Raw genomic sequence first — 14,932 nt, 5'->3', positions numbered from 1 at the left:
GCCTGTCTCATTCCTCAAGTTTTTCATATAAGCAAATGGTTAACCAGGTGAGCGATTCAGGCTCTCTTGAGCCTCTAGTTTGATGTTTTATTTCACATATATCTCTGAAACTGTTAGGTATAGCAAAATTTTAACAGAGTAAAAGAGTTTATCATGAATAGATCAATCTGTGATCAAATTTTTGTTTTAATCTGTTGAACCATGTTTGAGGTATTGCCTCTTATCGATATTTTATCCCAATTTTTAATGTTATTTCTTTAAAAATCTTCTCCTCTGAAACTACTGGACCAATTAGAACAACATTTAGTATGAATATTCCTTAGGGTATTTTGCTTTGATATGATGCGGGGATTTTTGATCCGTCAAAAAAACATTGTTGCTGTTATTTAAAAGGGAACAAATAGGTCCTTCAAAAGTTTTTTCATCTATCTCTAGAACTGTTAGGTTTAGCCAAATTCTTTCAATCGCTGAAATGATCCTACAAAAGTCTGCAAGGGATCAAAGTTTTTGGACAACTCCTTGTTAGAGTTATTGCCCTAGAAAGGCCTATATCTTGAAAAGTATGAAAAATAGGAAGAAACTTTTAATTGCTGAAATGATCTTTATAATAAAGCCCGCTAAGTCTGCATGGGATCATAGCTGTTAAGATGACTCCTTGTTAGAGTTACTGCATTGCCTTTGAAGGGTGAAAAATGATGTTTTTAGTTTACGTGGCCAAAGGCCATGTGAGTTATTGCCATCACTTGGCGTCCATCTTTGTCGTTGTCTGTCGTCATCTGTTGTCATTAACAATTTTTCAAAACCCTTCTCTGAAATTATTTGACCCATTAGAAACAAGCTTGGTATGAATGTTCCTTTGGGTTTTCTGCTTAGAATGAATGTGGGGATTTTTTATCTGTTGAAAAAACATGGCCCCTGTTACTAAAAATAGAACTTAAGAGTCAGACAAGTTTTTTACACATATCTCCAAAACAGTTAGGTTATGGTAAAAGTATTCAGAACGATCTATCAGTGGTTAAATTTTCATGTAAAATTGTTAAGCCATGTTAGAGTTATTGCCCTTTTTTTATGTTTTTTGGCTGTTTTTGACATTATTACATTCACGAATCTTCTCCTCTGAAACTACTGGACCAGTTAGAACCAAACTTGGTATGATTGTTCCCTAGGGTATTCTGCATAGAACTGATGTGGGGATTTTTGATCCATCGAAAAACATGGCTGTGTTAACTTAAAATAGAACATAGGGGTCAAACAGAAGTTTTTTGCATATAAAGTGCCAAAACTGTTTTGTTTAGCCTAATTTTGACATGGGGTGAAAGTGTTAAGAAAAATGAGATCTATCTGTGGTCAAAATTGTTTTTGTAAAATCGTTTGACAATGTTGGACTTACTGCCTTTTTTCAATGTTTTTTTGCTATTTTTAACATTATTACACTAAAAAATCTTCTTCTCTAAAACTACTCGACCAATTAGAACAAAACATGGTATGAATGTTCCTTAGGGTATTTTGCATTTAACTGACGTGGGGATTATTGATCCGTCAAAAAACATGGCTGCCTTAAATAAAAAAAGAATGTAGGGGTCAGGCAAAAGTTTTTCGTTTATATCTACAAAACCGTTAGGTTCAGCCAAATTCTTTCTATTTGGAAATGATCCTTATTGTAAGGCCTAGATAAGTCTGCATTGGATCAAAGTTGTCAGACAACTCTTTGTTAGAGTTATTGTCCTTGAAAGGTGATAAATAGTGTTTTTTAGCAGTTTTCAGCTAATGTCTTGAAAACTGTGATAGATAGAAAGAAACTTTTGATTGATGAAATGATCCTTATGATAAATCCTGCCAAAATCTTTGAAGTTAAAATTGTATGACAACTCTTCGTTAGAGTTATTGCCCTTGAAAGGCAAAAAATTGACTAGATAAGCCATGTCCAGCCTCCTTGGAGCCTCTTGTTTTATGAAGTTTTACTACAAATAAAAAAAACATTTTAAGCACTAAAATAACATTTCAGGCCTGTCTATTGGGTATAGAAAAAAACATTTTTCAACTTTGGTGTAAGGTCTTTACCATCTCATTTATATTTTCTTTTCAAAAACATTAAATACAAAAACAAAAAAAAACAAAAAAAGAGGATCCATTTGAGTGTGTGCATAAGCAAACAAGAAGAAGAATATACACAAACACTACAGGTGATATAGATTTTAATGCATGGGTGACAGTACAGTAGAATCAACTCCTTTAGTGTGTAAACTGTGGAAATAAGAGCAAAATACACCTGAGCTAGTTTTATGACAGAATAGTTCTTTAAAATTACTGTTTGTTATACTGTAAGGTCACCCTAATAATAAATCTTCATTTACTCTTCTTATCGTTTAATTAGAAACTTAAAGTTGTGTAGATGCAGGCCAATTAATTTTTTTATGAAGTTTCTGTACCAATTATTGTACTCAAAGTAAATTAGAATTAAATTTTTTGCCAGGAATGCTTACCACAGAATGTGGACCATGAATGGATCAAGCGAGTGTTTTCTGGTTGTGGTAATGTGCTGTATGTCAGTATACCAAGATACAAATCAACAGGGGATCCTAAAGGCTTTGCTTTTATTGAGTTTGATACAGCAAACTCAGCCAAAAAAGCATGTGAGGTGTGTATAATTTCGTCTTCCCTTACAAAGCATGTGAGGTGTTTATTATTTTGTCTTCCCTTACAAGGCATGCGAGGTGTGTATAATTTTGTCTTCCCTTAGAAAGCATGGGAGGTGTGTATTATTTCGTCTTGCCTTATAAAACATGTGCGGTGTGTATAATTTTGTCTTCCTTTATTCTGTTCAGGTAGTCCTTGTTAGCAACATAATGCATCATGAATACTAGGACTGAAATAAAAAGGTAAAATGAAAAACAAGAAGGGGCATCTTTGATATCGGATAAAATTTTGGTTCAGCTTGATTTAACAATATGGCCACCAGAGGCAATTTAAGCTTTCAAAGATCAATGATTTCAGGTTTCCAGATAGGGAATTCAGAGCCTCTTGTTTTCATTTCAAAGCCATGCAACTGTCAGCATTAAATAATAATAATGATAATGACAATTTATGGGATGTTTTTTAGGAGTTAAACAACCCTCCAGCAGAAGCAGGTGACAAACCTGGTAAATTTCCTAGAACTAGTAAACAACTGACTCATCTACAAAAAACACTTTCTCATAAAGGTATGTTTCAAGAATGGAAAAGTTTTGAAGCATGTTGATATAGGGTCTAATTCCAAGGCCCTGTTGTAGCAAAAAATCTAAAATCAGCAATCACTATTTCTTAAGTACATATGATATATAATAATAACAAAATGGCTTAGTGTCAGAAAAAAGTCTGACTTATCTTATCTCTGTATTTTTACTGCAAGCAGCAAATATATCTGGCTGGAAAGACAGACTTGTTAAAAAAAAAGTTTATAGCTCACCTTGCCAAAGGCCATATGAGCTATTGCCATCACTTGTCGTCTGTCGTCTTCATTAACAATTTTTCAAAATTCTTCTCCTCTGACACTTCTTGCTTAATTGGAACCAAACTTTGTATGAATGCTCCTTGTGGTATCCTGCATAGAACTGATTTGGGGATTTTTGATTTGCTGAATAACATGGCTGCCGTTACTAACATTAGAACATAGGGGTCAGACAGTAGTTTTTTTTTCGCATTTATCTCCAAAACCGTTATGTTAAGCCACATTCTTTCATTTGTTGAAATGGTCCTTCTTATAAGGCCTACAAAATTTTCGAAGGATCAAAGTTGTCAGATGTCTCCTTTTATGAGTTATTGCTCTTGAAAGATGAAAAAATGACAGGTTTTTTTTTTTTTAAGTTTTCAGCTAATATCTTGAAAATTATAATAGATAGAAAGAAACTTTCAATTGCTGAAATGATCCATATGATAAGTCCTACCAAAGTCTTCTGGAGTCAAAATTGTTTATCGACTTGTTAAATTTATTGCACTTGTAAATATGTTGGTGTTCTAGATTCTGTCACATTTTCTTCGTAACAATAAATAAAAACAAAAACAACATAAAAGTGAAAACATGAATAGGTAAATAATTCTAGATATCACTTGAAAGTTTTATGAGATTTTCGACCTTGAACACATATACAAAATTTAATCAATTGAATGTTAGATTTGTTTTCTTATAGAGATTGCAGCCAATGAATCTGATAAAAGTCTAACAGAATCCCCAATAAAATCAGGAAAAAAGAAGAAACGAAGAAGACAAACAAGTGAATGCAGTGCTGAAGGTGGTGACAATACTAAACATAGAAAACTAGATTTTGATGAGAAAGATCCAAATAATGAACTCTCAAAAAAAGAAGAAACAAGTACAGAGAAAAGTAGTTCAAAAACTGAAGATAACTGTGATAAGGAAGCTAAAAAGAAAAATAAGAAAAGGAAAAGGTCAAGGGGTGAAGGTCATTTAACAGAGTCAGAAACCTCAGATCAGTTATCAGAAAGTGAAAGTCTCAAAAGAAAGAAATCAGAGTTGGATGATTCAGGACCACCTACAAAATCATCAAAACTAGAAACAGTTTCTGATGATAAAGAGAATAATGTAGAAAATAAAACTTTAGTGGATAAAGGCAGTCAAAAGGAAGAAATAATTGATAAAACTGGTGGGAAAAAGAAAAAAAGAAGTCATAAGACTAAACACAAAGAGAAAGATATTCCAGAACTAAGGGTTATATCAAAGTAAGTTAATCAAAAACTGTATTTTTCATTCTTGGTATGTCTGAAAACCAAACACAGAACAATTCTGAAATCTTAATACAATCTTTGTAAAATACTACACCAAAATTCAACAAATGAAATGTCATGTTAGTGTGGCCTCAAAAATATTATATTGCCATTTTAGTTAATCAGATATTTGGAAAATTTCTGCGCCAGATTATTTGTAAGATGTCAATTTATTAATTATAGTTTAGTGAAATTGCTAAGTGTATGATCATGTATACTTTTTAGAGAAGGATTGTGGTTTGTTTGGTATGCTTCAAATTATTTTGAAACAATATAATTACAAATTGATAGATGATAGTTTAAACATTTCAAATGATGACAGATTTAAAAAGGGATGGAACATTAATTACATCCTCTATACTGTGAAAGTACTTTTAATTCATGGCTTCCAATCTTTGTGGAAAAAAATACAAGTTCATGGATTCTTGAATTTTTGGCTTTGAGGTTTTCAGTATATTCTGTTTTTTGTTGGGAACCAAATTTCATGGTATGGCATACCCATGAAAACAATGAAAATTGGTACCCATGGACAATAGTATTTCCACAATATGTAAAGAGTCTGAAATATAAATGGCTCCAAACCAATCTGTAGTAAATGACTCATGTCATTTTGATGTGATTGTTTGGAATTTAACCGGGTCCAGAGTAGGTGTTAAAGGAAGTCTGTTTGTCAAGATATCACCTAAAACAACAATATGGCAGTGCATCATCAACAAAGCTGTTTTTTAGTTTAAACATATTTTATAGTAATAAACACATATTTAAAATATTTCTCAAGAGCAAAAGAAGATCAGAAATCAAACAAAACTTATAATGCTCCATGCTACATACACAAAGCCTAAAAATGTAATGAAAATACTATTTTAAAGTGGAAAAAGCTTTTTGATTGAAATAGATTGATCAAGTGAATCACTTGAAAATATTGATAAATCTCAATCAGTTTGATACTAGGAGAATGTTGGTATATAATTGTAGAAAGGAATGGTTAGATTTAAAGGCTGAATATCTTAAACTTCAAAAAGAAAACATGAACAAATTAAAGAAAACACTAACAAAACTAAGAGAGAAAGATGATGAAATCCAAATGAAGGAAGAAGAAAGTGTAGGTATGTATTCACCTGATCTTGTGATTGATTCTGGCTCCTCTTTACTTGGTAAACTTTTTGTCTGAACCACTTTTTTTTATTTACACAAGCAATATATAGACACGGCTGAAGTGCAATTTGTATAGCATGGGAAGGTTGTGAAGAAATTTATATTTACAAAATCCAATTTAATGCCTGTCCTAAGGTTCATGTCACACCTTTTTTTTTCATTGTTTTAAATTCCATATTTAATTTAAATATCAAAAAACATGATAAAAAACTTTCTTGTATTAAGACCAACATACAAAATATTAGAATCCAACAATCAGTTTTATAGTTATGTGACATGGGATTGGACAGATGCAAGTCTATTAAAATTGGTACACTATATTAGTTAAATACTTTAGGTACAAAGAAGGAGCGACCTAAGATAGAGTTTATTCCAGACTGTATTGTGCAGATTACATCAGGCAGACTCATGTATAGGAGAGAAATTAAGGTATCCTAGTGTAGTATATATATAAAAAAAACATTTATATATTTTGTACCAACATAAACAATTTGTAAAGATTGTTTGTAAGACCAAAAACAAAGTATCTCATAGAAAACATATAGTAAATATGGTTTTGGAAATAAATGTTTTACATGTGTATGTGAAAACAAATGCTGCAGTTGATCCTGTGTATGATCCAAGCAACTTAACATTTGTCATACACTTTTGTATTTCAATGGTCTGTTTCTGATTTTGTTGAACTAAAAAAGGTAAAAAACTTTTAAAGGCCATTTTCCACTTGTTCAAAATGAATCACAAGTAGACTTGATCCCATTGAATTTAAAGAATCCAGGAAATTTATGTTTTATATTGTTTTTTATGATGATTTTACGTCTTTGTTTGGGTCTTACAAAGATATCTAAATGTGAAATGAAATAATAAATGTTTTGGTTAATAATAGGATGACCTGGAAGATAACTATGACATTGCCTACATAGATGTGAAGGAGACTGCTCAGTCTGGGTATATCAGAATGAAAGATAGTGACAGTGCTAAACGTTTGGCTCAGGCCACATGTGGACATTATTTCTTTAGTTTGCTACAAGGTAATTCATTATTTTAACTTTTTAGAGGTTTAATGATACATGCACTAAATTTACAAGTATTCCATCTATATAATGCACAAAATTAAATCAAACACATCATAAAAATGACAATTCAACGCTGTTGAAATAAAAATAATACACCTATAAATTTGATTATGAAAAGAAAAGTAAGCAATAAAGCTGTACACCAAAAGTTATCAAAATTATTATATAATATGAAATGATGTACATGGTCCATAATGCACACAAAATCTCATGTTTTTTGTTGCATTCACAAGATACATGTTCTATAACTGTAAATTGGAGAAATGTCTTTTTTTATTGCTGTAAATCTGCTTTTGCACAGTTTTGAACTCGCATTCATATATCAAATTGTATTGCAGTGTTCCTTGAACAAAATATTTGTGATAGTTTAAATTTTGCATTATGAATCTTGGTGTGAATAGCAAAAATAAAACTGCCGCTTTGCAGTTTTCTGTCAAAGTATGCATGTTTAATTTTGATGCATTCAGAGTAATGAGTGTTTTATTTTTGTGTTTTATTCACATTGGAATGAAATTATCCATGATTATTTAATGCTACTAAGTGTCAATTTAATTGCCATGTAACCAATGGATATATATTGTCTGCTACTCATTGTAATTGATTTGGTCCAAATTCACCATGAATATGAATAATTGACACTGGTGGCTTGGTTAATCTGGCCATTATTATTGTTTCATTACAATAGAATTAACAAAAAGAAAGTTATAACAATTATCACTAACTAGAGGCTCAAGAGAGCCTGAATCACCTGGTTTTTGATTTGCTTATTTGAAAAAACTTGAGGAATGAGACATGCTTAGTTAAAACAATTAAATTGTCAAATGCAGGAAATGTTTTTAATAGCATTTTCATGACCTGAACCAGAATTTTGCTAAAGGCAACAATTTTTAAATTATTTTCAAAAACCTGTCTTCCACTTTTAATATAGGCAGCCATATCTATTCACGGATTAAAAATCACAACAGTCATCTTGAGCAGAATATACCGAAGAACTATTATGCTTATTTTCATTAAATAATCTTAAGTGGTTTTAGAAGATTTTCAAAGTTTCAGAGCCATAACTACCACATCAGTCAATGAATGGTTTTGAAAATTTCAGTATAGGTTTGTCTCATGATGCTGAACAATATTATCTATGCCAGAAATTTGCTTAAGGCATTGGTTTTTAGTTATTTGCAAAAAAACAGCCTTCTAAGTCTTCTGACCACTATGTTCTATTATTAGTAAAGGTGGCCATGTTTTTTCATGAACCAAAAATCCCATGATTTTCATTTTGTGTGGGATACCCTTAGGAACATATATGCTAACTTTCATTGAATTCTGTGCAGTGGATTTTGAGAAGAAGATTTTCAAAGTTTCACATGCGAAAAATGCCAAAAAAATGTTTCAAGGGCCGTAACTCCTACATCAGTTCTAGTTATTTTCTTTACCGGAATTTCTGATGCAGAACATATTGAAAACCGAAGACTGATCTGCATTTTATTGTTTACTTCGGGGTACTCGAAATGCTGTATAACAGTGCAAAATCTTCTATTTTCTTTTTTTTTTCTTCATACCTTTATGATGTAGAAATAGATATTTGTCATTTTTATCTGTATCTTTTACACAAAAAGATGTTTTGCCCTTAACACTGAACTCAATGCTCTCTAAATGACAAATTTCCATGCTTTTGAATGGTACACTAGGACCCATTCTTGTGAAACCACAGGGTCACATGACAAGACTTACTTACCCTATTGTTAATTACATTAAATCTCTGGGATTTATTTATCTATAACATTTTATATGCAAGTATTACACATATTACTACATTATTCTTGTTTTCATCAACCAATACACAGATATATGTTGGCTGTGGAAATTTCTCATATTTAATATATTATTTTATATTTTATGCTAAATAAACCAACAAAAAAAACTATGACCAAACCATCCCAATTTACGGTACTTGGGTTATATTTGAAAGGGGAGTAATTCAATGGAACTATGAAAATTCTAACAATACTGTGAATTCACAGCTCAATTTCTATCTGTTGTTCCACTTGCCATCTATTTTGTAAAAAAGTGTTATAAATCTTGTGGATTAAATATATCAGGTTAAGTAGGTTGTTCTCACTGTTTTTTTTTTTTTTTTTTTAATTAGGAAGGAGTTGTTGTTGGCATATTGTATGTCAAATAGGATTTCTAAATAATATTTCAGGACAAGAAGAAAAAGATTACTGGGAAAAGTTAGAAGCAGATAGAAATTCCAAACTTAACACAAAGGGTACAAAAAAGAAACAGAAGGGATCCACTAAGGTAATATTTTTTTGTAAAGTGTTTAAGTGAACTATTCAAATACTGTAGTATTCAATGAGAAAGTTGGCCTTATAACATGGTAGCTAATTTCTGCAAATTATATCATGTTAGAATATCTGATATGATTTGCATGGTTTTGGATTAATTGTTTCATATTTTGAGAAATGATATTTTAATTGTCTATTTGATGAGTAAGGGAACCAATATTAAAAACTTCCCAAACTATGATGGGATTATGATACAAATAATGTCCCTGTACTGAAGGTATAAAACAAAAACATTGACACATATTATGTTGACTTAACAGTTGATAATACATGTAGTTTTAAAATTTTCTTTTGTTTCTTGCAGTTGATTGAAAAGGCACAGAAAATTGGTAGAGACAATGTCTGTAGATCTCATATTAAGTTTGATGATGACTGAAGCACTGTATAATTATCAATGGATAATTGAAAAACTCTTTGACTGCATATATTTGGCTATAAAATGTTTCTTAGTCAAGTTGTTAATCTAATTTATTTAGTGCTTTTCTTAAAAAAAATATTGCAAAATGTGCTGTTTGAATACTTTTTATAATTACATGTACGACATGTGCCTGTTATATATCTAAACAATGCTGACAATGAGTATAAAATGCAGACATCATCCTTACTTCTATTGATCAATAGATTCTGTCACTACAAAACCTGAATTATCTAATTTGGAATTGTAACAGTTTTGAAATGTTTAAAACATGTAAATGTATGATCCATATGAACCAATACTAGATTCATGATGACTAATTACATGTTATTATTTAGACTCTTGAAATGAAAAAATGCATTAAACTTGTGTTTATTGATAAATGTATTGATTGACAGATGTTACAGTAAAACTTGTCTAACCTGTTTAGGATTGAAGCAATTAGGCAGGTGTTTGGTTTACACAGGTTCAAAATGAATTGAAACTGATAAAGGGATTTAAAATATTGAAACAGGTTCCCAGTTTTAGTGTATTTCCAAATTAGTATTCAGCATACAAAATGATTGACAAGTTTTTATTCATTAGGTCAACATGATCATTTATATTTAATAAGAGTGGAAATTTGGCCATGGTTTGGAAACCCTAGGAGTTCCTGTTGTAGGATGGAAATGCACTTTAATGAACTTTGGTTTTCTGACAATGAAAGCCAACAATAAATTTTAGAAGCCATTTGCTACCTAGCATCTTCTCACCAATTAACTCTTGGTGCAATAGCTTCTTTGTTGTTTTTTCATTATGTAGAGTTTGTTGGTATGGTGTACATTTGTATTAAACTCTGTTGTACCGATTTTGTAATTTTTATGCTTAAGAATTTTCGGAGTTTTTTGCTTTTCTAAGGAGAGGTAGGCAAGACAATTAACATTCCCATTATAAAAATCAACCTTTCAAACCTAGAAACTTTCTCTGAACTAAGTTAATTTTTGCCAGAATTAACAGTGGATGTTGCATGACAAATAAATATATAGAATCAATCCAAGGTAAACTGGATTTATCTTATGAGATCTATATGAAGTAAAAAATCAAATTCCATCACAACAACATCAGCTATAAGTTTCAATACTTTTAATGAGTATTAGCAGGATTTCTATTACAAAGTAGTAAATCTCTACATGAAATGTATTGCACTATCAATAATAATATCAGACATTTCTTGGCACCTCAAATATAAATTTCAGTTCATTTACATGGGATTTGTACAAAATGCAAGAGTATTAGGCCTTCATATAACATATGGTGTTTACAACCTTTAAAATAAATAATGTTTGTAACAAGTTCTATCTATCTGCTTTTATTGTGTCTTTAAGTTTGAGAAGGGACCTTAATGTAAATGAAGGCAGAATTTTGTTTCCAAAATATTCCAGATTGTTGAACTATTTTCTGGTTTAAAAATCAAAACCTATTGTATGAATTTTATGGTTGCAGTTGCAGTATATTAATGCCAAATGTTTCTTTTTGTTTAATTTGGTCAATTTGGAGAAAAAAAAACTAAAAGTTTAAATCATTGCTTTTATTGTCCAGTTTAATTCTTTGCATTAGTGTACAAAAAAAAAAAAAATACAACATTTCAAATATTTCATACAAAAGAAGTAAACAAATTTTCTAGTTTCTTTGAAAACCAAATCATAAAATGGGGATTTGGTACAAAATTCATGTCATGTATGACATTCCATAAAATAAAAACAAACTAATCAGTAGTCACATGTTGTAAATAGCTATTAGTCTTGGTTTTAAGGGAGATTGAACTGTGACTGATGAAGGATTGCAAAAAACGTTGAACAGATTAGTTTTGTTTATACGTTGTAAATGCAACTGAACCTGTCATATACAACACACCTTATAATCTGGTAATCCAGAACCTGTCAAATACAACACACCTTATAATCTGGTAATCAAACCATGCAGAACATGTTGGGTTATATGAAAATTCAACTTCAACTGACAAAACGCTTCAAATTTGACAGCATTCTGAAATACTCTGGTGCCAAGTTGATTAATTAATTACTATGAGATGAACACTGATTGTTAGTAGTTATTTAATAATTGTAAACTGTGATATAAAACAATCACAGACCTTTATGAAAAATACTAGTTAACAAAATGGCACTAAAAATAAACAACATATAAAAAGCACTATTAAAAACATTCAACAATAAACAAAAATATCAAGACTTCCATAACTCTGATTCAACAGTATAAATTTATTCCAGATAGTAGAGTTGTATGTTTTACCTAAGGAGCTAGGTTCTTGCTCTATCAACAAAAATTTCTATAACAAAAATAAGGTATTAAGTAGCAGTCTTTATAAAAATCAGACTGGAGGTGATTCATACATGTCAAAAACCTTCCATATTCACTTTTATTTCTAGTCAAGAAGTAGTTACAGACTAAATAACCAGTCTTAATTTGTCCTCTATATGTTGCACTTTGGAGATACTGAATTATATACATGTAGATTGTGTATGGAAATATTTTGCAAGAGTTATCATTCTTGATTTATGTGGAAGATAAATGTATAGTTTAATCAGGAAGAACTATAGTCCATTGTTTGATGTTTTTTATTCACCTTGAATCACCTCTACCACTGGCAGTGTCTAAATTTTATATTGATTTGTACTTGAGTATATTCTTGCTAAGATTTGTAAATTTTATCGTGCCAAAAAATAGGAACAACTCAATTTATGCAATCTAGTCCCAACAAGATCCATTTTAACATTGTACACATAGCCTGAAAAAAACCCTTATTTTCAATAGGTACAATAGGTAAAGGTCTTATACAAATCTATGTGTACTGCATAAATATGCAGTATAATTCACTTGTTGTAAATAGATAAGCAGATAAAGGGGCATCATGTGATTGATCCATTTTTTTTTTTAAATATTCACAATTTCATTTGTGCCATATGGTTGTATTTAATTTGCGCCAGAGACTAATTATTTTGTTAGGGTTAGTTTCCAGGTAACAGTTAGGTAAAGAAAGATAAATAACATTTAACAATTTGTACTTATACAAAACTGTAAGCTTTTAGTGTAAATGTTGTATATTTTCTTGCAGTTTTGAAGTGTCGAGATGGACATAATCCAATCCAGAACAAAGGGAATATTTGATGGCCTTATGTATAGGTTGCCAAAAATTAAAAAAAAACAATTTATGATTTAAAGATGACAATGATGTAAATGAGATTTGAGTGTTTTAAACATTTTAACATTCGTACTACCACCTCCCCGCTGTTAGCAAGGGTAACGGGTACAGCTGGGGGACGGAAGAGAAAGAAGTAAAATAATGATATAGAAGTATTTCTATATTATATTAAAATCACCTGTAATTGGCCCAAGTACAATAATATATTTTTGGCGCAAATGAAATTATAATTGGCACAAAAGCAATGCATTCAGAAAAAGGCTTGATATTATATGTTGTACTTTATGATAAATTTCTATTATTAAACAAAAATATTACATTTAGAAAATTCTCTTCTCTATATTTAAGAGTATTCAACATTTGTTTTAGTATCCAATAATGATGTCTTTTTAACACCTTGTAATCATAAAATAAAAAAAAGTAAAAAAATACTTCGATTTAGAATTAAGAGTAAATATCATACTTCAGTTCCTTGAATTTTTCCCTGAGACATAACATTTGTATTTTTAATCCTAACACTTGGTCTTCTCTCCTTTTCACCTGAGGTTACAATACTGTCCTTGACCTCTGTCACATTGACATTGACCCTTGATCCTGAGAGTCTTAAACTCAATCTTTTTTGATTAAGTAAGAAATTTTCTTTGGTTAATTCAATATTATTTTTTCTAGATTCTTCAAAAACAGGCTCTTTCTTCCGCCTCCGCCTTTTAAATATAATGAAAATGATTATCACAAAAGCAATGATAACAATAAATACAGATGGCAATAGAAATTTTAACGTTCTATTTTCTGACTGTTCAAACTTGTCATTCTTCTGCAGTAGATTGTTACTGATAGGAATGTGAAGAATGTCTGTTCCATTCTGACTGGAATTATTTGGTTTTAATGAGGTAGATATATCGCGTCTTTGACGTGGAGGGAATATAACTGATCGTTTACTGTGGAAATGATGACGTGATGTCCCTGATTTAGAGATCACATAAATAACTTGTAGGTACCATTGGTTCCCTGAGCTAACCTATAAAAAATACAAACTTCTTATCAAGATATCGTTACATAATTCTGATAAATGGATATGAACCATGGACTAAGTCCTCAATCAATATAATAGCTTCATTGCAATAGATGATGGATAGATTTCATTCATAAGTCCACAATTTAAAATGTATTTGCTGTTTAAATGTATCCTGTATAGATTCTGCAATCTTTAAGGTGATTAAAAAACTAATCCCTTAGTTATGTGTAACGATTACAATTGACACTGTTGATTAGGGTTCATACCTTGTATAAAGGGTCAACACTGAATGAAAATCCATCCACACCCCCAATATGTTCCAGATCTATGGTAAATGTGGCATGGAATGGAATACTGTGGAAATGACCAACTTCTACATCAGGATTCCCTTTGTCCTGAAATACATTAGGTATCAGCATTGACCTCAATTACATGTATATTGAGGATATATAATACTCTGAATGTACTTTAATTCGTGGATACCAATTTCCATGTATCAGGGAAGAAACACAATTCAAGGATTCTTGAATTTGTGGTTTTAAAGTTTTCAGTATACACATCAATGGGAATCTACTATTCGTTGGGAACCAAATTTCGTGGTTTGACTTACCCACGAAAACCATACGACAGTTCAAACAGCCAACAACACCAAAATAACAATAGACAAATAACACAACACAAAGAAAAATAAACACAGGAAAACAAACAGTAGAAACACCACTAAAAAACTGGGATTGACTTTAATGATAGGGTGATCAGTATATCCACCAGTGCTGTTTGTTGTGGGTCATGTTTGGTGAAAATGACAAAAAGAGGTCATTTGTCATTCTATTTAGAGTGATGATCTTATTCTAGGGGCAACATAGATTTAGCCAGTAGCTTAGTATAAACCACTAATATACAAGAATATTCAGGTCTCACTAACCACTTCTAACGTTTCCATTACTTTACATGTTAAAAAAGTAATTT

The 14,932-nt window shown here is 30.8% G+C and overlaps 2 protein-coding genes across 3 annotated transcripts in view; one reads left to right on the top strand and one right to left on the bottom strand.

Annotated features, from left to right (window-relative positions):
* LOC148618658 (la-related protein 7-like) overlaps window positions 1–10,596 on the top strand; it is a 34,643-nt gene extending 24,047 nt beyond the window's left edge. The window contains exons 6-13 of the mRNA XM_088577774.1: window positions 2,474–2,638; window positions 3,101–3,200; window positions 4,167–4,716; window positions 5,737–5,867; window positions 6,254–6,345; window positions 6,800–6,944; window positions 9,190–9,287; window positions 9,639–10,596. Of these exons, the coding sequence (XP_088433900.1) occupies window positions 2,474–2,638; window positions 3,101–3,200; window positions 4,167–4,716; window positions 5,737–5,867; window positions 6,254–6,345; window positions 6,800–6,944; window positions 9,190–9,287; window positions 9,639–9,710 (1,353 nt within the window). The 3' untranslated portion in view covers window positions 9,711–10,596. The remainder of the gene's footprint in view (window positions 1–2,473; window positions 2,639–3,100; window positions 3,201–4,166; window positions 4,717–5,736; window positions 5,868–6,253; window positions 6,346–6,799; window positions 6,945–9,189; window positions 9,288–9,638) is intronic.
* A 260-nt stretch (window positions 10,597–10,856) lies between these two features.
* Window positions 10,857–14,932, bottom strand: part of LOC148618657 (extracellular matrix organizing protein FRAS1-like) — a 101,540-nt gene continuing 97,464 nt past the window's right edge. For both annotated transcript variants that reach the window (XM_088577772.1, XM_088577773.1), the window contains exons 62-63: window positions 14,230–14,358; window positions 10,857–13,966 (exon numbers count right to left, since the gene is read on the bottom strand). In XM_088577772.1, the coding sequence (XP_088433898.1) occupies window positions 13,406–13,966; window positions 14,230–14,358 (690 nt within the window). In that variant the 3' untranslated portion in view covers window positions 10,857–13,405. The remainder of the gene's footprint in view (window positions 13,967–14,229; window positions 14,359–14,932) is intronic.

This window comes from Perna viridis, chromosome 4 (assembly GCF_037379345.1).
Source record: "Perna viridis isolate PV_CMFRI_1.1 ecotype Kerala chromosome 4, ASM3737934v1, whole genome shotgun sequence".
Lineage (NCBI taxonomy): Eukaryota > Metazoa > Mollusca > Bivalvia > Mytilida > Mytilidae > Perna > Perna viridis.
This window is presented reverse-complemented; position numbering and strand designations above follow the sequence as displayed.